General features: G+C 37.8%; 1 protein-coding gene across 3 annotated transcripts; it reads right to left on the reverse strand.

Moving 5' to 3' along the window:
* Positions 1-28: 28 nt before the first annotated feature.
* On the reverse strand, positions 29-18,944 carry LOC117577864 (uncharacterized). 3 transcript variants are annotated; one of them, XM_034262814.2, is made up of 7 exons: positions 18,755-18,944; positions 3,581-3,632; positions 3,444-3,520; positions 2,297-3,390; positions 2,149-2,238; positions 1,829-2,075; positions 29-869 (listed from the first exon to the last, which is right to left on the reverse strand). In XM_034262814.2, exons 3-7 carry the CDS (start codon positions 3,517-3,519, stop codon positions 244-246), a joined length of 2,133 nt encoding a protein of 710 aa, XP_034118705.1. In that variant the 5' UTR covers position 3,520; positions 3,581-3,632; positions 18,755-18,944; the 3' UTR covers positions 29-243. The 3 variants fall into 3 exon arrangements, with proteins under 3 accessions (XP_034118705.1, XP_034118706.1, XP_034118708.1); XM_034262815.2 differs by lacking the exon at positions 18,755-18,944 and adding an exon at positions 9,446-9,543; XM_034262817.2 differs by having other exon boundaries at positions 30-869; positions 1,829-2,072.
* Between the last annotated feature and the right edge of the window lie 5,510 nt (positions 18,945-24,454).

A 24,454-nucleotide genomic window follows, 5' to 3' on the forward strand; every position in this document is an offset into this window, starting at 1 on the left:
ATTATTAATTTGTAATCAATTGTATGTGAAAAAGTTCATTATTGGTCAAAGAATGTTTGTGTAGGAAAATTAAGTGGATTCAGTGAATATTTTTTAACTTCTATATTATTATTCAGAGTGATTCATTTGTTAAAATAATTCAGCAAACTTGGCAAGCTGTTCTAATATTCATTCAATATTAAGTATATGAAAGGTGAACATCGTATCACTATGATGAAAATGCCCATCCGAAAAAGTCCATTATTAAAATAACTTGCATGCCTTCGATCCATTCACCTTAGGTTTTGAAGACAGCATGTCGATCTGAACATTTGCATTTGGCTCACGATTAAGGTCAGTCTCTGTGAGAGTCGTATTGCTGTTGGTGAAGGTTTCGCTTTTGATCAGCTCCTCCTCATCGGCTTCAACAGGAAACTCGTAGGCATTGCGACTTGTTCCTATTCGATTGTCTTTCTCTGCGCACTGCTTGGGCACAAGCGTCGCATCGCTTCCAGAGTTCGCATCCGCAAGCTCTTCGTTCAAATCGCTCTCCTCGGGCGCCTCAAAGGATGCGAAAGTCTCGTGCATAGGCTTAAAAGTGCGCATCGACACGGTCATGGGGGGAATGACAATGCCAGTTGGTGGCATTGCATCCGGTGGCATAAAGTGCATATTGTTCATCACATTCGGCATCATCTGGGCCATGCTCGCAGCAGCGCCCGGATAATTATCGTTAATGTCGTAGACCACAAATGGCATATCGCTAGCATGTCCGCCATTCGGTGGCACCGAAAAGTGCATCATCGGCATCATGGGCATCACCGGGCCCGTGGGCTGCAGAAAGATGTTGTTCACCTGCTTCACGATCACGCGATTCGATGGCGATGCCACTGAGAAAAGAGGCAAGTGAATTAGTGAGAAAAGCAATGAAAGAAACTAATAATTAAAAGTCAATTAGCATTAAAAAATTTGTTGCGAATACGCAGCTGCACCTAATTTTAAATCTAAGAAGCAAGTCCTTAAATATTTGCTAACAATTTATAGTACATAATTCGAAAACATTAAAAAACATATTGAAAAAAGTTGGCAACTAAATAAGAAACAGACTTATTTTCAGTCTAAGAAATGTCATCTGAATATAAATGATTGATAAATGAATTCGGTATAAGAATCCAAGCAAAAATATAATTAAAACAAACTATTTTTCATAATACAGAAAGACATTCTTAAATAATTGATAATAATGCTAATGTTAATTCAAACAATATAGTAGCATATTAAAGAGTAGAATTAACTTAAGAGCTTTATCTTTGATAGTCACTGATAAATAGTTAATGGCTAAGTTAATGACAGCCGGCAGCCAAACACAATACTCACCTACCTACTAAAATCAAGAATATTGGTCCTAAAAATTGTGTTATTAAAATAAGATCACTTTAAGAACAAATTAAGTAGGAAAATTAACCTGAAAAATGCCAGGATTCTCAAAATAAGACCCAAAATACGAGGTTACACAATACTGTAATTTATCGAATTTATTATAAAGTTCAGTTAAACGCTTCTTCATTGAAGTCTAAAAGAAGAGATTCCGTTATTGGTGATAGATGATAAAGTGATTAGCAAACATTTAGAAGAACATTTAAAAAAAAAAAAAAACAAATTATAATTTAATATTTTTGTGATCTTATGATAAGATTTTTGGTCATATAAAAACTTGGGTCTGTGCATATGAAATGTTCATGAAATCAAGATGTGTTTTCGAACATTAAATCTTGCTTTAAGAACTTCTTTTTCAGTGTATAAGTCATCATCACAAATCTATTATTAACATATTATACTCTGTACTCACCCATGGGTCGATGTGCCCAGAAACTGACTGGAGATGTGAGGCAAGGTGCCATCATGCGTGCGCCACTTGATCCGCCATAGTAAGCTGCCGCACTCGACTGGATACGCGACGGTGGCTGCAGCGGAGCCTGCGACTGTGGTGGAGCCGGTGGCATGTGCAACGGCGGCGGTGGAAACATGCTGATGTGCATGCACCAGCAGTGATAGTCCGTCTGTGTGCCCACATTGACGAGCACAGGTCGCGGCTGCTAAGGGCAAGCAACAAAGTGAGACGAGACAACAGAAAGAGATTGAGAAAGAGAGAGAGAGATTGACACTTACTTGCAGATGAGCCAGATCCGGGTGTGTGAAACCGTGTGGACGGTGAGGCGAAAAGAGCCCGGCACTGGCTGTCACTGGATGCGACAAATGCTAAACAAGTGCAGCTTCAACAGAAGAACATCGAATCAACAAAAACTCACACACTTACCGCAGGCAGAAAGATACTCGGATGCAGTGGCGTCACCTCGAGTATGGCCGACGTATAGGCGGCCATCTGCACCTGGGACATGTTGGCGAAGCGACCGCGCAGCAGCGGCAACATCAGATTGTGGGCGCGTATCATGAGATTGCGCAGCGTGGACAAATACTCCGAACTGGACAAGCTGCAGTCGCTCACCTGCTTGGCAAAGTCTTCGAAGCTGGGAAACTCTGCGTTGGGTGAATTTCCAGCTGTTCCATTTGTGGCATCATCGCAGGATTTGTCGTTTGTTTTTGTCTCTGCATCTGGGTTCAGTCGGCCATAGGAATACGGCTTCCAGCCGGACGAGGTTGCCTCCTGTTGTGGCTGAAACGTGGCAGCACGCCACCATTCACGCTGCGGCGGTGGCGGCGGCGATTTCGATTGTTGCTCAGCGAATTTCATCTCGTTGCAAGCTTCTTTGTCCAGCTGCGCGGTCTCTGCCGGCTTCTCTTCATCTGCTGCTGCCGTCGACTTTGTGTCATTGTCTATTTCTGGAGCAGCAGCTTGTTGACTTCCTCCTGCCGTTTCTACTTGAGATGCCACCGCTGCAATCAGCTGATTGAGATCGCGAAAGCATTCGCGTCCCGGCCAGCATTGTGATGCAGCGCGTATTGCGGCCTCTTGTCCGGTGCCACGCCAAAAATCACGCTGCAAAATATTTGCATCCGGCAGCAATTCCAATTGTTCTAGAAATGCACGTGACTCGCCACCGCCGCCGTTGCCTTCTTGCGACATCTTCTGCTGTTGTTGCTCGTTGTTGGTCTCGTTGTTAGCGTACATATTGTATTCGGCACGATCGAAGAATTGTTCGACATTGCCATCGAGAGCGCGCAACGATGGCCCCCCCAACGACTGTGGATTTATTTGGGCCGCTTGCTCGAGTGCCAGCAGATGAGATGCATACGATCCCATTGGATGAAAGACGGGAGCATAGGGCGACATCTGGCCACCGCCGGTGGGATCCGCACTTCCAATGCCCATGAGGAGCGGAAATGTCTGAGCTAACTCAAAAGGCACATCCAAGTCATTTGTACCTACTGGATTCACAAAGTCTGCCAGCTCTGAAGATGAGAAAATGTTGTGACGTAGCGAACTAATTGTATTGCCTGCTTACCTATGTCCGACTCATTGCTATTCTTGATTAGAGTTGCCCAGTTTGGGGACGAGGAGCCAATCGAAGGATCGCTCATGCTGAAATTAATGAGCAGCTGAATTATAAGTGTGAGCAAATCAATCATGGCAAGTACTTACATGAATGCGAAGAATGGTGGAAAAACTTCTTTAGTTCCTTCAATCAGAAAAGCTGTAAATCAAAATTCAATTCAATTTTTAGAACCTATTATTATTCCTTCTCTTAGCATGACAATCTTAACTCCATAACTAATGTTAAAACAACTCTCTAACGAGTATTTTCAATATATACTCACCACTTTCAATGCTTTATTTGTTATGAAGCTATTGTTGATGGCAGATATGACCGCGCTAACTAGAGCTGGAAAACAATCGATGGCACTATCGATACTATCGATGTTTTTGAAATTTTCTAAACATCGATTGTTCTTTCGCCACTATCGTGTGTTTTTATTATATCTGTGAATTGAGGATAACGTTGAAAATGGACAACTTTGTGAGCAGTGTTGTTTCTAAATGCCGCTGTATTGGTAACTGATCACAGCGATGTTAACTCTCAAAAACATCGATGGTCCCAAACATCGATTGTTTTTCAGCTCTAGTAATAACCAGCTGACAGTGTAGTCGCGGTCCACATATCGAATGGTTATCGAAAGCGACAAAGTTGGTATATTGTCCGTGTGACCTTTTAACACACACAGTCACACTGATCGAGCTTCTCCTCGTGCTGATCACCCTGCCCACTTTCAGTGCTGCCAGTTTGGCTTATTATAAGCTAGTTCTAGCATTTTTGAAAGTGGAAAAGCTTGTTAAATATGCATCTAACTTATAGCTTGAAATATAGCTTATTTTAAAATTCATCTAGCATATTCTAGTTTTAAATGTATTTGCGACATAAATGCATGAAAATATCGCAGCTTGTTCATTTTTTTTCCGATGGTTATGTGCATTTCATATGATCGTGAATTTATTTCTAATTGATAGTGTTATCAAATATAGATTTGTTTGGCTGAAGTGTTACCACTAATTGTTTGGAGTTGTGAAATTAAATAAAGCGTTTGTTAAAATGCCAAAAGTGATGTGTGTGTGTACATATGGTATGTATTTAATAAGATTAATAATTAATAAGATACAATAAGGTATTATAAATACATCACCTTTGAATTGGTGTTTTTATACCCGCTACCCATAGGGTAGAAGGGTATTATAACTTTGTGCCGACAGGAAATGTATGTAACAGGTAGAAGGAGGCATCTCCGACCATATAAAGTATATATATTCTTGATCAGCGTCAACAGCCGAGACGATATAGCCATGTCCGTCTGTCCGTCTGTGTGTCTGTCCGTCTGTCCGTCTGTCCGTATGAAACACTGGATCTCAGAGACTATAAGAGATAGAGCTATAATATATATATATATATTTTTTTTCGACAGCATTTGTTATGTTTGCACGCAGATCAAGTTTGTTTCAAATTTTTGCCACGCCCACTTCCGCCCCCGCAAATCAAAAAAATCGAATAACAAGCGTAATTATAGTAACTATAGTATTTATGATTTCTGAAAATTTGGTTGCGATCAGATAAAAATTGTCAAAGTTATTAAAGAAATACTTTTGTATGGGCAAAAACGCCTACTTACTAGGGGTCTTAGTTGCTTTGGCTGACAATCTGGTATATTGTGCCGTCTATGGTATATTTTGAATACGGTACTATGTCGATATACCAAATATACCATTCGGTATATTTTTTAGTATTTTTGCAGTATATTTGGTATATTTTGAGAAAATTCCTCAAAATATATTTCTTTTATTCAAAATGGGTTGCGGGTATCTCACAGTCGAGTACACTCGACTGTAGCTTTCTTACTTGTTTCTTGTGGAAACTGTCGCAATAGAAATTTAAAGACCTAATCATAAATAGCCCCCAATGATTTTTGCCACCCACTTTCTCTTAGACAACTATTCCAAATAAAAGTGCATTTTCGACAAATGAGTTTTTCTTATGGGATCGACGCCACCCCCGCAAAACAATTATGAATAGCAAAAATTAAGCTTGTGACATAACACATAGTTCATTCAAGACTATTTTCGTAACTCGATCATTCCTAGCATTTCGTGTTACTCTCATTAGTGCATTCTAATTTTAAACACAACTCTCTAATAAGGATTGGCTATCTAGACTCGTAGTTTTCAATTCGTCATATAATAATAATCTTCAAATATTTTTAACCACTGGAGTTGAAGGATACCATGATCAGTTGAAACGAGGAATAATTCGCTATTAATTGCCCAACTCTTGTTACTAACTTTCACTTTTATTCTAAACCTAACTCGCTACTTTATGGCTTATATTAAACAAAAGGTGAAGGATCTAACAATATTCGACTCGATGAAGTTCATTTTAATCTCTAACCTCGTCACTCGTTAGTTTCAGCTAACCTCTAAGGTTCACACTCCACTCGAACTGGAATCAACTCGGTGATTGATCTACAAATATTTCAGCCCTCTGGAGTTCAAGAATACCTTGATGTGTTATGACGAGTAATAATTTGCTATTAATTGCCCAACTCTTGTTACTAACTTTCACTTCTAAATCCAACCGGCCACTTGCTACTTTATAGCACAATTTAAAAATCGCACTAACTTTTATTGAACTTGGAAAGAACTCGGTGAATGATCTACAAATATTTGATACGCTAAAGGTTGAGGAATATTCTCAGTCGGTTCAAGCTAGATTACAAAGGCTTCTTCCCCTCAGCAGTCGGGCCTGTTGTGTGAGACGTGTTTGTTCCAGTTAAAAGGGCTTTCGACAGCAGGCAAACGTGCTCGGCATAACTCAGTCTAAGCCTTATAGCCAATGTCTGATCTGTTTTATAAGACGCAGCCAAAATGCTACGCACAACAAAAATCTCACACTCGGGTTAACGAAAACGAGCAAAAAAAAAAAAACATTTTTGCAATTATTTCAAATATTTTTCAACACGGCTTTGAAATGCGACGTGCCGACGAATACAACAAAGGCGTAAAAAAAAGTACGAAAGGAATAGTCGAGTGTGCTCAACTATCAGATACCCGCTATCCATTTTTAATAAAAGCAAAACCACGCGGTATTATTTTTAGAATATACCAAAATTAATATACTTTTTTGCGGTATATTACTACTAAAATATACCGAAAGCTAAATTTGGTATAAGAATCTAGTATTAATGATTAGTTATTACTGTATGTAACAAAAATTTGAAAGAACCTTGATCTGGGTGGAAAAAGAACAAGTGCTGTCAAGTAAAATTATAAGTCTACCTCTGAGAGGTGGTCATAGGAACGGACAGTCAGACAGACAGACATGGCTATATGTTATAATCTTGACTGTTGCCGCTCATCAGGAATATATATATACTTATTTTGTGTTTTACATACATTTCCTGCAGGCACAAAGTCATAATACCCTTCTATCCCATGAGTAGTGGGTATAAAAATAAAACAGAAAGGGTTTTGATTTTTTTTTTTTTTTTGTTCAGCTGAGTTTGTGTCTTGCGCCAAAATATTTTTCCACATTTTATGCTGTGCATATTTTTTGCCGCAGCCTTGGCGCGAAATTAGCGGCAAGTGTCTGAGGAAGTGGAAAAAAGGCAGTGAAGATAAACTTTAAATAAAACATGGCACACACAACACGGTCCTTGCTTTGTGCTGATGTTGATGTTGATGATGTGGGGGGAGGGTTGGCTCCACACAAGGACAAGGCTATGCCATTGATGCTGACTAGCTGACGTTGTTCAGAGAAGGGTGAAGTGAAGAAGAAGAAGAAGAAGAAGAAGGAGGAGGAGGCGGGCGATGATGGCGCTGGCAAACGTCGAACGGTGGCGCAGACCGCAATTCAAATAAAATCCTTTAGGGCTTTTGACTTTTAACTCATCCGTTTAACGAGCGCTCATGTTCGTGAGACGGCGACTGGCCTGCTACATTGGCAGGATGAAGAGATTGCCTTGCCAAGGACAATACCCTTGACACCTACACACACACACACATGCAGAGCTGAAGTGAGAGGGGAAGCCTCAGCACGTCCACGGTGCAATTGCAAAACAATGCGCGAAACAGTCTAAAGAAATCTGCATAAAGATCATATGCGAACAAGCAATGCTCTATGAAGAAATATTAAGAGAGACTGAATTTAAGATTAAAATATTAAGTGGAATATATTAAATGAGCAAGCTAAGGTCGAAAATCGACTATAATTAAAGTATAGAAATATCTTACAATAAATTAAATAAAAATAAGAAGAAAACTATAATAAAAATGTCCAATGCTCTATGAATAAAACATTTAGAGAGACTTGGAAGCAAAAATAAGCAATGAATATAAGACTAAAATATAAATATAAAAATATTTAAGGAACAAGCTAAAGTCGAACATCGAGTAAAAGTATAGATATACTTTGATAAAATAAATTAAAAATGATTACAAAAATATAAAACCAAATTTCTAATCGCAAGCCTATATTTTAGAATTTAATGATTGTATATTATTGTGTTTTTGCTATGTTAATCTGTTCAAATAGTGAAATTGCCCTAATCATTTTTTGTTTTTACTCGTGTAAATATCTTTGGACATTTTGTAATACAATGTTGAAGCTAACAAAAATGATACAATGATAATAAAAACTGTAATAAAATTATATATTGAGATATCTAGATTGACAAAGTTTTTGCTCTTTGTAACATAAATACGTTACATACTATATTTTGAAGTTGTTACATTGTGTTGCATTTATTTAAATCTATTTATCAATCAATATATTTCTCTCAATTGTTTTGATTCATTTCTTCATTTTCCCAACCATTTGTTGGTCTCACATGAATATCCAAGAGATACATTTTCGTTTACTGGTTGCTAAGGCAGCAAACTTTCATTGTGTATTTGCCAAGTCGACGAAGTCAGCACTTGTCTCAATCACAATCAAAAACCTCGCACCCGAAAGCGTTTTTAAAATTTTTATGAGTCCTTTTTGAGTTGCGGCAAATGGAGGGGAGTCCTCGTTGTATATATGTATGTATGTGTGTATCTGTACAACACTGTCAGCCTGACTACAGACTGGCCAGATAATCAAATCGATTGATGACGACGTTCCAAGCAATTGCCAAATGTCAAATGTCAATTGCCAGTTGCCAGCGAGCAGAGTTGTTGTTGCTGTTGCCAGTTCGCTAGTTGTTGCCGTGATTTTAGAATGAGAAGCAGAGGCGCAAAGGATTCGCTGACAATTGAGGCGTTTACTTAAATATGCAATGAGAGCCAATGCATACACAATTGGCAATTTTGGCAGCGCAGAACTGTGTGACATTTATTAACTGGCAAATACACTTGTCGCGCATACGCCCCGTGGCCACGCCCACGCCAGCCACAATGCGAAATAACAGCAACAAGAAAAAAAAGAGAAAATTATGCTTCGTTTAATAAATTGAGCGTTTTACGCAATTTATGCGGCTGATTTGACGTTAATGTGCCCTGAACAGACTCACTCCAAGGACTCACACACACACTTATAAATCAGCAGTGGCTTTGCTATGTATGTGTGAGTGTGTGTGTGTCTATGTTTATTTACATGTTGCCTGCCAGAGCGTCGAGTCCTTCCGCTTGCCGCTTTTTATTTATAACAACATCTGTCGCGACAAGCTACGATTTACCAGCGAGCGTGTGTGAGAATGTGTGCGTGTATGCGTATGTGTTAGTGTGTGTGTTGAGGCGTTAACATCTATGCCACACACACATCATTAATCATTTCAAACGCAACTCCTTTTCTTATGCACAGAACTGTGCTGCCACCCTCCCACCTTGAGCTCTATTATCCTTAAGCTTCTCGCATTTTATGCCCAAACTTTGCACATAAAAATGCGACAGGAAGCGAGGAAAGGAAACAAACGGTGCTCAGAAGCAAAAGCTTAAGGACTATCAGTAATCATTATAGAGCATGGCCGAAAGATTTTTCTCACTCACCTGACAAACTCTTTTTGGCTTCCACTTTCTTGCTTTGTTACTAACTCTTTTCTTTTGTATATTTTATCTTGAAATTATTTTATTTTATTCTAAACACATGAACACATATGAAATTTAAATTCAGCCAACTGAGATCAGATACAATATATCAATATTTTTAATGAAGTGAAACATTTATTGCATTGATGGATTGAACTACTTTTTTTTCCTTTTCTATTGGCATTTTAAGTTAGTTAGTTGTTTTCCATCGGTGCAAAGATTATAATTTATCAAATTATGCTTGAAGAATACAAGTTTTTAAGAATTATTTTTGTGTTTTGTGACATTTTTAATAATCACTTCCACTTGGCTTTAGTCCATTTTAGTTATATTTGTTATTATATACAATATATTATTTATTAGACTACGAGCATTTTTATTTATTTATTAGTCTAAGGGCAGGTTTACCTAATATATAGTAGACTTCAGATTTTATTCGCCAAACATATTATTATTCTAGATTTATTATAATTGTTTTAGTTTTCAAACTTTGCATATTGGAATCATATCTTATATTCATTACTTATTTTATACTAACAATTATAATATATTTAATTATGCACTAAAAACTGAATATTTAATAACGTCTAATGTAGTTTTTGGAAATATGCCACACAAAATATTTGCTAAAATTAGTTAAATTAATCGAAAGAGATATTCTCAGCTGGCATTCGAGGTCGCATTTGCCGCTAGAGGAAAAGGAAAGGGAAGGGAATTCCCAGATGCCAATCAATGTCAGAGCGAGTGGAAAGTGGAAAACTCTAGACGACAATAATTCACGTATGCGAGCTAATAAATTAAGAGTAAACGCAGTCGATGGCGCAGTCGTGGCATCAAAGGATAACAAGGATAACTTTTCAGCTCACACTCACACTCAGACACATTCACATTCACATTCACATTAACCTGCGCAAATAATCAGCTGTAAATATTTTATACATGAAACAAGCGACAAAACTTTGACAAACATTTTTGGCTTAAACTGAGATAAGTTAAGAGGGGCGGCAGAGGGAAAGCTGCAGATATTTAAGGCATGCCTCTGTTGTTATGGTGCCATTTTGGTTGATGCCACATCAGAGGTAAAGACAGCGGTGAGAATGCCACAGAGAAATCTAACGAAATCTTTTGCCCTGCCTTTCGCCTCTGGACGTGGGCTTAGTTTAATATCTATCTATATACGAAGTGGTGAAAAGCTTTGCTGGTCATTTGTTGGGTCAGGGGAATCTTGCTTGCTCCACCTCTGATGATGACGATGTGGATGTGGATGTGGATGACGATGCGGCTTATGATAAGAAACCAACAAATTGAAATGAATGTCAATTGGTAATCAAAATAAATGCCTGACGGGCGCCCAAATGAAATGGATAGACTGCAAATGAAAGCCTGACAAATACTTGCGGCTAGTCTTAAAAGAAAATCCAATCGAAAACAAAAAACTATTTTAAGACAAATAAGTGAGGTTACAAGCAGACGCGACGCGAAGAAAAATAGAAGGATTAACTTGATTTGCAAAAGAAAATTCAATTCGCAACTCGGAAAATTTTTGAACGCAGCATTTGAAAATAACATTAATAAATAATAGTAAATTTGCTATATGTAAAAAGAAACATTTTTTAAAGTTAAAGTTGAAATTAAAAAAATTAAATTTAAATACTGCAAATACTGCAATAAATTTAATAGAAATAAGTTAAACTGGCATCCAATAAATATAACTAAATTAAGAGTAATAAAGTGGCAAAATTGTGAATGGTTTTGATCTGACTGTTGATCTTCATATTCTCAAATAGGAAGAAATTAATGTTTCGTTTAATATTTAATTTTCAGTATTTAATTATTTTCAATCGCAGCATCGAACCTCATTCATATTGAGATCAAGATCAATAAGGAAATAGGAAGTCGTAGTCATTCTCATTCCTATAAATCATATACTAATGTTATCAATAGAGATATTCCAACATTATCTTAAAAAGTAAAATAATAATAATTTATTCTTTTCTTTTTTAATAATATAATTAAACTGAAATGCTGTCAATTTTATTCAAGTAAACTACGTCTTAAGGAATAGTCTGAATGTTGAGGTTATTATTACATTCATAGAATGCGAAGAAGGAGTGGAAAGGACAGAAGATAAAGGCTTGAGGTCACAGTTGATGTCGGCTATATGCCAGAAGCTGTTAGTCAGCGTCCAGTTTGGGGACCTTGAGGGGGGGCAGAGGCAGAGGACTCTTTGGCTCTGGGTCTCTGAAATTGCTGCCGGACTTTTGGGGCAATAAATTCATTTTGGTGTCGGCTGCACATGCAAATGTCTAAATGCCGAAATGCCTAATGAGTGAGAAGCTGGCAGGCACAAAAACAGGACACGAAATGAGTCCTTAAAGATTAATTAATCTTTGTGGCACATGCGGCCGCCGTCGCCGTCGACGTCAACTCTGCTGCTGCTGCTGGTGCCACAAACAACAGTTGCACGCACACACACAGTTGTGTGTGTGTGTGTGGAGGGTTTTGTTGTCCTGTTCAGCTGACCATTGTCCTTTTGCGTTACGGTTTCGGGGTTTTTAAGCTAATGACACAAAACGCCAAAAAGGATGCGAGTGAATGGCCTGGGGGTTAATTTGCAGGCCAGGGTTGGACGGTCGACTGCCTGGTCAGGCTTATCTTTTGCTTTTGAAGAAATAATTAATGACCTCGTTTTTGCCACTGTGGCCAGACCCGAGAGAGCAGCCAACACAAGGAGCAGAGCAGGACTCTGCGTGCTGGCCATTAAAAATCGTTTATTTCGATTTGATTTAATCCAAAATAGATTGCCCTGTCGGGCGATGCGACACAACCAGAGAGCTGGAGATGCGGCCAATTTATGCACTCAATTTACGCGCGTGCACAGAGGACACAGCAGGACACAGCAGGAGGAAGGATGCAGGCTGCTGGCTTCTGGATGCTGGCTACTGAATGCAGTTGGAGCTTTTGGCTGGGCGCTGGCGCATTTATAAATTTCATTGGTTAATCCTTATTTTCGCATTAAGGGAGCGCGCAACCGTTTTGCCGGCCGCAGCTATGCAAATGTTGCATTGTCCTGTTGCGTCTCCCTCTCTCTCTCTGTTCTCTTTTTCTATGCCTCCGCCTCTGTCACTGCAATGGCAATTAAACTAATCGCACGCGAGGCTTAAAATGCGATTTGCGGCGTCGATTGCCAATTGCGGAATCGTGGCCAGAGGAGCGAATGCAACAATCCCACAGGATTGCCCTTTTACGCTTTGCCATGAAATTTATTTAGCCAACATACTGATTTCATTTCTCCCGCGTCTCGCCTAAACTCTCTCTCCCCTCCTCAACCCTCTCAATCTGGCTGTGCAAATGGCATTTCAACTGTTTGCATTTGGCGCCGCTGACTGTTTAGCGGTTTCTGCGTTTTTGTGGCTAACTCCTGCTTCCTCTCTCCCCCCCCTTCAACGTTTCGTTAACCGCCAGTCGGCAATCCGCAGTCGTGCCTACCACACAGAGAAAGAGAGGTCAGAGGTCACCGCCGCCTAATCCAAATGTTTAGTTACGGTTGCACTCACAAAGGGGATTTCCTCACCAATGCCAACTAACAATGATCAGTGAATCATGTGGCAACTGCAAAAATAAACTCTGAAACAAATTTCAATAAAAAGTAAAGCAACTCTATCCAGATAGTAGAAAAACAAGTAAGAAAGTTACAGTCGAGTGTGCTCGACTGTGAGATACCCGCTACCCAATTTTAATAAGGGCAAAATATTGGTATTATTTTCAAAATATACCGAAAATACTAAAAAAATACTAAAAATATACCAAATGGTATGTTTGGTATATCGATACAGCACATCATTCAAAATATACCATAGACGGCACAATGTACCAGATTGTCGGCCAAAGCAACTAAGAGCCCTAGTAAGTAGGCGTTTTTGCCCATACAAAAGTATTTCTTTAATAACTTCCACAATTTTTATCTGATCGCAACTAAATTTTCAGGAATCAAAACTACTATAGTAATTATTGTATATACCAAAATTCGCAACTCTAACTTTAAAATTACGCTTGTTATTCGATTTTTTTGATTTACGGGGGCGGAAGTGGGCGTGGCAAAAATTTGAAATAAACTTGATCTGCGTGCAAACATAACAAATGCTGTCGAAAAAAAATTATAGCTCTATCGCTTATAGTCTCTGAGATCTAGGTGTTCATACGGACGGACGGACAGACACACAGACACACAGACAGACAGACGGACAGACGGACATGGATATATCGTCTCGGCTGTTGACGCTGATCAAGAATATATATACTTTATAGGGTCGGAGATGCCTCGTTCTACCTGTTACATACATTTCCTGCCGGCACAAAGTTATAATACCCTTCTACCCTATGGGTAGCGGGTATAAAAATATGTTTCTAGAATAAAGTCGAGTTTAATTATAGTAAAAATGGATAACTTTATTCATAAAATGCTGGTCTTGGTTTGTTTAATATTTGTTGTTTTTATGAGGATTGAAATGAAGTTGATGTGCAAAAACATTTTGTATTAAATTATACTTTAAATATAATATTGAAAATATTATATAAATTTAACAAAAATTAAAAAAAATCAAACAATTTCTTAAAGTTATTCAAAATTATGGACAATTTTCTTGGCCATTAGAAAAACGCACTAAAGCTTTTTAATTTTGTATGAGAAAAGTAATTTTTTTTAATTTAGTTGGTATTGGTATTAATATTTGGTTCATTTGTAATAAAATATATTATAGAGCACATAAAACATAGCAAAGCAAAGCATATCACAATTTTAAGAATAAAATCTAGTTAAAATGGAAAATCTTTAAATAATAGAAATCAATATTAAAGAAGAGAAAAACTGCAACGACTTGAAGACATAAATTAAATTAATTATATTTATTCAGAGTAGTCCAAGCATTTAAGATATTATGCATGCATAATATAAGCATAACTGAACGGAATAAACTATTAGTAACGATTTCGTAATCGTTTCAGCTGAAGCGTGAATAAATCGTGGCCAAAAATGTGTACAAAATTTGCATGTCATTGTGCTTCAGTCAGCAAGAAACGAAGATTTCAGCAAAGAGAAAAAGAACTTTACAAAGATTGCTAAGCTTCGATGTGCACGAATATATGTGTGCATGTGTATGGCTTCAATCAGCTGCTACTCAACAGTTGTGCAGATCCTCAACGTGTTGCGTGTAAAACGATCGAGTCTGAAAATGGCATGCCAAAAATTTCAGTTTATGTCGGGCAAATGCATGTGTGTGTGTTTGACTAGGCGGTGGACCGAGATATTTGAGTGGGCAGATGAGCTAAGTGGGCGTGGTCAAACAGGAAAACTTCACAATGAGTGGCTAGCTTACTTAAGGTACTTTTACTCAACAGTTGCTTAACAGTTGTGCAGAACTCAAAGACATTGCAATTCATTGTCTAAGGAAGCTGTAGGTAGTTGATTTATGTATGTGACTAAAAAAGTCGATGCCAAAAATTTGTAAGTATGTCGATAATATTGTGTGAGTATGTCTGACTAGGCGGCGGACCGACAAATTAGTAAAGGCGGATTGACTAAGTGGGCATGGTCACGTAGCAGAGCTTCATGAAAAATTCCAAGCTTGCTTAGAGTGCATTTAGCCAACGGTTACTCAACAGTTGAACAGAACTGCAATATGTTGATAAAGTAAGCTGTTGTAAATTGGAAAGTGTAAAAAAGTGATTGCCAAAAATTTGTATATATGAGTGTCATAATGTGTGTGTGTGTGTGTGTGGGTTCGACTAGACGGCGGACCAAGATATATTTTAAGTGTAGACGAAGGGGCAAAGTGGGCGTTATCAGGCAGAAGAGCTTCAGCAGCTTTTGATCAACTGCTACTCAACAGTTGTGCAGATCCTCAAGGCATTACAGGCAAAACAATACACTTTAACTATGATGAGCTAAAAAGCCACATGTTGTTAGTCGATGAGACAGCGAGAAAAAAGCACTTTTAAGTTTTAATAAAATTAAATCATAATTAGTATGACAGTCCTGAAATTTTACTTTCAATATGTTAAAAATTAGAATCGAGACCTACATGTATTGATACTAAGTTGAATTACTTTTTGCTACACTATTTTGTGGCAAAGTCTAGTCAATGGCTCAGTGAATCTTCCTTGGTGCCATGACCGATGCGTATATAGAATGCAGATTTGTATCTTTGGCAGCGTAGAGCTGTGCTCAATTGGCCAGCAAGTTGAGGGAAGGAAAAGGGAACCACAATGGGAAACAGCATTTTGAAGAGTTTGCAGCGTAACAAAAGTAACAAGAATGAAATGTTTGCATGATTAATGATGTCAACGCGACTTGTTTCACATCGAGGGGGGGAATTGGGAAGCAACTGAAATGGTGCTGACAATTCCCCGGTTGCTATTTAACAAAAAGTCAGAGGAATGGGCTCAGGCCATCGGACACGAAGAACCTCAAACGAATCCGTCAAGAATGCGTCAATTTAATTGCGCACGTGACGCGCGCGAGTCATGAACGACAAGGAAGCAGAGGCAGAGGCAGAGAAGCAGGAGACAAAAGACATCGCATTTGAGTTGGCTGGACTAAAGAAAATGCCAATTTTTGTTACTGTTCAGTGCCACGTGACGCTGTTGTTGATGATGGAGACGGAGATGGAGATGGATATGGAGCAGCCCTTGCTTTTGCAGGCGGCTAATAAAGGCCAGAAATGGTTCAACATGCTGCGCTCTACATTTGATTTTTCGCAAATTTCATTAAGCAAGATAAATGGTTGGCTATTAACAACAACAACAAGAACAACAAGAACAACTGCCTTAATAGAAGCAACCACGAAGTGAGCTTTCTATTTATGCAAAAATTCGTTATGGATGCCAAAAAGCGGAAGCGGAAATCGCACGCACTTTTGTTGGTGAACACACTCTGACCACCGCCCCCCGCAAGTGAAGTACGTTCGCTTTGTGATTGCTTTTGTTGTCCAGTTAATCATAGATGTTAATAATTCCAAATTCTGTTTCTAAATTATTTTTCAGCGCTTCTATTTATTATTTTTCAGCCCTTTTTACATTTACCTAACGTGATTTAAATAAATTCAATAAATTTTATCGCAAAGCTCTAAACTTGTCATTGTAATATTTAAACATTACAATACAATGTGAAATAATTCAATTGAAGGGAAATTTTAATTAAATTTATATGGCTCATATTTTAATATTTTAAATTTATATCCAATGCACACATTTATGTAAAATTCCTTCTTATGTCCAAACATATTGTAAATACAAAGTACTATATAAAAATTAAAATCATTGAATGCAGAATTTAAAATATAAAGACAAACTCGCATATAATTTTCAAAATTTTAAATGTAATATGTTTAAAACAAGTAAAAAAGCTACAGCCCAATGTGCTCGACTATGAAATACCCGCTTACCATTTTGAATTAAAGTATATAATACTATTTTCGAAATATGTCAAAATAAACCCGAATGTCAGCAAAATCAAAATTTTAAACAAACTTGATCTGCGTACAATAACAAATCTCTATTTTTTATAGTATTTGAGAGATAGGTGTTCATATGGACAGACAGACGGACTGACAGACAGACAGACAGACATGACTATATCGTCTCGGCTGATTAAAAATATGTAAATACTTTATTGGGTCGGAGATGTCTTATTCTACCTGTTACATAAATTTCTACAATATGAGTAGCGGGTATAAAAATTGTGAACATTTAGTAATTGTAATATTAGCTCAAATGTATAATTCAACCAGCCCTCTGAACTGTTTATCTCTCTCTCTCTGAAATGGTAATTCTGCTCTTAAACTATTTGTAGAGTATACAAAATTCGCTGTACTGCCAATTGGCGGTGGTTTTTGTGGTTCGCTGTGTTTGACTCTGTCTCTGCTGACATGATAAATTGCATGAAATTATTTTCCATGCCGCTTGCGTGAGAGGGGGTGGGTAGCAAGGGGTGGTTGGGTGGCTATGCGTGGTGTACTTATGTAAGTACATATATCTCAACAATATCTGCGGTATCTGTAAAATGCCATACTTAAAAGTTAATTGTAGCTGAGAGCTAACTTTTTAGCGGCAGCGACTCACGAACATCCAAATTTATTCAAATTTCGTACAAAATGCGACATGTTGTAATTCTTGAAGCGATTGCTGTTGCTTTTGTTGTTGTTGTTGTTGCTGTTTTTGTTTGTTGACTGTTTGTTGTTTGTCTTGTTTGTGCTTATCTGGCCCGCATTTTGTTTGCTTGCCAATTTTCGTAACTTTAAGATTTATCGCACAAAATATGTCGAGTCGCGAGTTGGAATGGAAGTCAGGGAGTCAGGGAGTCAGGACATCAGGGCACCAGGGAAGATGGGGAGTTGAGAATCGGGAGTCTGATGAATGCGATGTTGTTACCAAAATCCGAAAAACGCGAATTGCGACAGCTGCTGGCTGTGTTTTGGCTGTTGACTGCGTTGCGATTGCCACACCGACCGGTTGAGTGGGAGTGATGAGAGCCTGGCAAATTGGTCATTAACTGAAGCACACACACACAGAGTGAGATAAGTGGAGAGAGGGGCAGACACAGACTGTCAGCTAGATAGAAGGACATGACGTCAGGACATTTTAATTTGGTCTGTCAACGGCAGACGTTGACCGCAGAGTGCAGCAACAGCATCAGCAGCAGTTGCAGCCAAAACTGATTTGTCCAGCGACACCTGAAGCCTATACCACGCCTTCTTTTATCCCTTACCCCCCTCTGACACCCACACACACTCTTGCAACTTGCTGAATCTGTTAGTGAAAGGACATGTTGTTGATTTCTAATTTCACGCTGTGTTGTGTGAAAATCAACACCGTTCAAACATTCACATTCCCCGGGTTCCGGTTGCCCAATGGCCGGCCATCCAAGGCTATTGCTTTTCGCTCCACTCCGGTTTGGTTTGGTTCGGTTCGATGCGGTTCGGTTCAGATGGAAATCGAAAACGCAGCCCGCAGAAAAACGCAGCTAATGAAGCCTAAGCACTTAGCGTTGCCCATTTTATCCGATTCCCAAATCCCAAACTTGGACATTGCACAAAGTTTAATTAAACGTTGCCAATTTAAAGCAGTATTTCAAATTGAAGTTTCCACTTCTTGAACTAAACAGCTGTCTACAAATTACTAAAACTATGCGAAAGAGAGTAACTTACATTTATAACTAGGATTCTTTTCTATATTTGGCTTAATCACAAAAATACTTCTATTCGATTCACTTACCAAACAGTTGTTCCAATTAAAGCTTGACTTCCTCCACTTATTTGAGTTTCGTCTAGTCCAAGTAGAGAATTACTCTTAAAGTACAAGCTCAAGGTTCAATGAGTTTTCTTTTCTGAAGAACTTTGTTTTGAAAAATTTATTAAAGGATTTGAAGTTACTATGCAATGTGTTACTAGCCGATTGTAACAAAAAATTTTAATTCAAATCTCTGACAGGAGTTATCAAATTCTAATATGCCTACTAAGTTCCAATCCTAATTGATTAATATTAATATTTATATTTAAAATTTGAATTATTGTTTTTTCAAGATAATTTTATATGCTTTTCTTTCGTAGCTCTCTTTAACTCAACTATATATATATGTATATTATACCGGCTACCCATAGGGTAGAAGGCTACTATAAATTCCAGGTAATGTATGCAACAAGCAGAAGGAAGCCTCTCTGACCCTATAGAGTAAATATATGTGTACTTGATAAGCATCAACATTAGGGCGGGTCAATTTTTTTTCGCAAAAATCGTCCCCCATAATCGGAATCTACGAAGAATTCTAAGAAAATTTCACCATGAAACCATGTGTCTAAAATGAATTCCTAGTCCGCGCCGTGAAGCTTAAAGATTGCACTATGAGGTACATAAGGTATTTAAGGCATTTTAATGTATTTAAAAAAAAATACGCATTTTCCAATTATGTTGGAGTCAATTCTGATTCATTTTTTAACAACAAATTTTATAATTTTTTTTTTAAATTTATTTAACTTATAATTTTTTTTTAATTCAACAAAATGAGCCAGACTAGCCATGCACTGAGCCTCATATAAGAAAGTAGGAGCAATGCCTCTGTAACTTTTTAACGAAGTAAGGTATCGGTCTGAAAATTGAAATATATATTCAAAGGCATTTTAAGCAACTAAATAAAAGTAGGCGTGGCATGATAAAAGGCGGAATTTAATTTTATTTTTTATTATAAAGTTTGTTTGCTTGCAAAGAAATATATTATTACATTAAGAAGCTTTTGTAAATATAAGCTTTAGAAATATAATAATATTAAAGCTTTCGTGAAGCTTTTTTGCGTTTCTCTTATAACAGTTTATTTAAATGATAATTAATTTTGCGGTAAAACTTGTCATTATGAAAGTTTATATACTGATGTATTTTAATGTAAAATATTTTAATTCGGTGGTATATGGCAGTAAGCTTTTATTTAATTTTATTCAATCAACGCAATTTTTACCACAAAATCTAAGAGAAATTGTAAACAAAACAATCCAAAACAATGCATTCTTTGCCCATACAGAAAATATTTTGTTAAAAATGCTTTTCGATGAAAGAAAAACAGTTCGCGAAAGTGCAATTAATAACATTTTGTATTATCGCGAGAAATTATATGACCCAACTAAACTTAAATCTTATAAAAGAATCGCATTAATTTCGATTGCACCGATTATATGCATTTAGTTGACTTGGATAATGACGACATCTTGTTTGAACCTCCATTTACTGCAAACATCTCACACGATCACTTGCTGGAATACATAAATTCTGCTGAAATACCACCGATCCAGCAATTCCATCGCACATTCAGGGCACCGAACGATGTGTGCAGTTGTTAACACATGTCTAACGCGAGTTATGCCACAGAATCGAGATGCTGACTTTAGAAAGTCGTTCCAAAGTTCCTCAAATCGAGTCAAAGAAAGACTTGAGATTCTAATAAGATGACATTATATTCCAAGTCAACAAAATGCAAAAATTACCTACTTGTTGGAAAGCAAACAAACTTTATAATAAAAAATAAAATTAAATTCCGCCTTTTATCATGCCACGCCTACTTTTATTTAGTTGCTTAAAATGCCTTTGAATATATATTTCAATTTTCAGACCGATACCTTACTTCGTTAAAAAGTTACAGAGGCATTGCTCCTACTTTCTTATATGAGGCTCAGTGCATGGCTAGTCTGGCTCATTTTGTTGAATTAAAAAAAAATTATAAGTTAAATAAATTTAAAAAAAAAATTATAAAATTTGTTGTAAAAAAATGAATCAGAATTGACTCCAACATAATTGGAAAATGCGTATTTTTTTTTTAAATACATTAAAATGCCTTAAATACCTTATGTACCTCATAGTGCAATCTTTAAGCTTCACGGCGCGGACTAGGAATTCATTTTAGACACATGGTTTCATGGTGAAATTTTCTTAGAATTCTTCGTAGATTCCGATTATGGGGGACGATTTTCAGGATTTTTTGGACAGGAACAAATTGACCCGCCCTAATCAACATATCTGTCTGTCTGACTATCCCTCCATATGAACACCTACATATGTACATAAGCTTTGGCTGACAATCTGAAATGTTAATTACTCTATGGTAAATTTTGAATGAATAACAATATACCAAATATAGCCTTCGGTGTATCTTAGTATTTTTGTGACTATTAATTTGGTATATTTTAAGAATAACACCGCACTGTTTTGCTTTTATTCAAACTGGAAAGCGGGTATCTCATAGTCGACCACACTCGACTGTAGTTTTCTTACTTGTTTACATTGTTTTACAAAAGTAAAAGTTCTTATCTTGAACTATCAGATTCAATCTCTGGGCCAACTTAATAGAATATATTGATTTCAACGTAAGTAAAATAAAAGAAAAGATTCGAATATTTCCTGCTATTCATTGTATATATGAAAATATATAAAATAATAAAACACTCTTTTCGTTCGTTGTATGCTCCTCTATCTGTCTGTAAAGTTCTTCTTCTTAGCCTTCATACATATATCACTCTTTAACTCCTTCTGTACCCTCTTCACAATCTACTTTAGATGCCTTTGTATTTCTAGCCGTCTTTCTCTGTCTCATAATTGCAGCCCCTCGAGCAACATTCCGCTGCTCAGGTGGACAACAATTCACCTGGCCGTTGTCTTCTTTGGTGTAATTGTGCGTTGCGGTACGCGAAATTAAACAAGCACCCCTTGACAGCGGGGTGGGAGGATGTTAGCGAGGCAACAGCTATAGACAATGGGTTAGGGAGCTGGCAAGGAGATAATGAAGCCATCGCTTGGGCTGGAGAGGTTGTCGCGTGGGGTCGCTAAATTACAAAAGAATGACAAACACTTTGGATCCGCCCGTCCGTCTGCTTCGCCCTCCCCTCCTTCGATATGCAGCAGCAAAAGTTCTCAGGGGACAGCGAGAGGTGTCGCAAAAGTTTTTGCCTAGCTAGGAGAAGCTGGCAAAGCAGCACAGGGAAATGGTGTGAAGTGGGAGCTGGGTGACAGCTATAGGAGTGTCAGTGGTGCAATGGTTTCGTCTATTGTTCCCCAAAGTGTTTTTATTTAGCATTGCGCGTTGAGTGCCACAGAATGTGGCACGCAGCACGGGACATGGGGCCAAGGCTGCAGGGCCAAAAACAAAATCCTAAGGGGATATCTTGACATTTCGTTTGTTTTATTATCTTTTATTATAATCTTTGCCTTTGTCTCTCACAATGTTGTTGCCTTTTGCTTTGAGCATCCATTGTTTCTGTTGTTGCGCCACGCCAAATTGGCCGTTAAGATGCTAAAGAAGCGGATTTCGGTGATTTAGCAAGTTGGTCGCCATCATTTCCATTGTTGCCTCGCCCATAGTTTGTGGCAAGTATTTGTTTGCCCAAGAACTTGCGGCGGAAATCGCGCTAATTTCAACACCACTCTCATATTATAGATAGGCTGCTTAATGACAACAGGTGCCATTATAAAAGGGAACCAACAAATAAATATTTTAAGGAACAATCTCATATGTTTTGGGCAAATGAATATAATAAGCGAAATTTAAGTTCAATGCTCTGATGTCAATTATTTTTTATTGTTACCAAAAAAAATTGAAGATTTCTCTGAATATTGATTTAAATTGGTAAATGCATTAGCTATCACTAAGAAGTGTGGCCAAATGTTACAGAAATTGCGCTGGCTGCTTAACAAAAGAAGCAAAATGTCTCTTCGAGCACATTGTATAGCTCCAGCTTGGCTATATGAAATGCAGATTTGGGGGATTGCTGCTAAATCGAACTACAAACTCATCCAATTACTGCAGAATCTGGTGTTACGGAAAATAACAAACTGTGAGAGGATCCACCTTACACCGGGATCTGAAAATACACTCTGTAGAGGAGCAAATTGGCAGACATAGACACATCGAAGCAGACTCGATTGGAGACTCCTACCAGCTAGACCCCTAAGGCGCTTAAAGCATCAAGGTTTCGCCAAAACGTTCACCCAAACGTGAACTTCACATGAACTCCTCAAATGAATATGAGGTTTGGTCCAAATAAGTTTTTTTCCTATGTTGTTATAATACTCTTTTCTTTTTGCTGAACTGGTTCAATACTTAATAAAGAAATTAAATTAAAAAATTGTTGAATTCATTGTGCATTATTATTATTTTCTCTCTGAACAAATTTTGCCTTATTTACCCCACTAACCATACAATACATAGATGCTTCATCCCATTCATTAAAAACTGAATTATGTATTGTATGATTAGTGATTTACCCATGCGTGGTTGTTGTGCTCGCTGCGTTGAGTTTGTGTCTCGGCTGTGTTTGTTCTTGGCATCGATAGTTGCTTTCACCGCTAGCCAAGGAATAAACCTCGCTGTCAATGCTTGATTTCGAATTTCGAACAAAACATTTTGGTTCTGAGGTTTTAAACACAGCTAAGCGGAAACAATAAACGAATTATGGACAATAACAATAAATGTAACGACCTTTTGAATATTAAACAGAAAAATAATTAAAAAAATGTTTATTACAAAACGAGCGAGTATATTATGATGTAGTTTAAATGAATATTGATATCGCTAAAATAAGATTAAGCTATTCGCAATTATTTTATATTAACTTTGTTAAATTAATAGGTTTTTTTGATCAAGTACTTTGCGAGTGCAATACTAATAAAATTATAAATGTATGATCATTAGTTTTTATTTTTTGGCAGACTTTAATATGGTTATAACTTCCGTTTCGGCTTCCACAAATGTGAGAAACGTGGGAAATGTGTTTTTAATGAGTGAGAAAACAAGGCCATGCGCCACGCTAGACAAGGAACAAGGGTTGACCAGAGGAAGCTGGCGTTAATCATTTCCCGGGTGGGGAACAGCATCCGCTTCGGGATGTTTCTCACACATGTGAGAATGCACTTCCGACGCATCTGGCTATCGAATTGTTTAAACAAATGCTGAAATTATTGCTGGTCTGTTGATATTGCCGGACCGATTGGACCTCAATGATTTAAACAAACGAATCGAAATGAAAATAAAAGAAACTCGTGGCTTGTTTTGCAATTTTCGCATTTCCGCCACGTCGCAAAGCTCTTTGCTGTTGTTGTTGATCGCTTCGTGGTTCGCATTTCTCGGCCAACGGAAACGCAAAGGTCCAAAAATCGTAAGGCCAAAATAAGCGTTAAGCAAAGTGTATCAAACGCTGTTGGCCACCAATTTTGGAGCTCCGAGCCACAAGCACACACACACACACACACACACACCAGGCTAATTGGCAGACCCCAAATGTGGACACTTTGCGCATTCCAATGGCTATCAACGTTTGTGAATGAAATTCGATGCGATGCTTGCTACAAGTGCCACCCCCTTCTCACCTCCCCTGGCCACTTCCTCTGGCCCGTGCCACGCCTTCCACACACGCTCGCCCACGCTCGCCAAAAAACACT

Source organism: Drosophila albomicans, chromosome X (genome assembly GCF_009650485.2).
Source record: "Drosophila albomicans strain 15112-1751.03 chromosome X, ASM965048v2, whole genome shotgun sequence".
In the NCBI taxonomy this organism is placed as follows: Eukaryota; Metazoa; Arthropoda; class Insecta; order Diptera; family Drosophilidae; genus Drosophila; species Drosophila albomicans.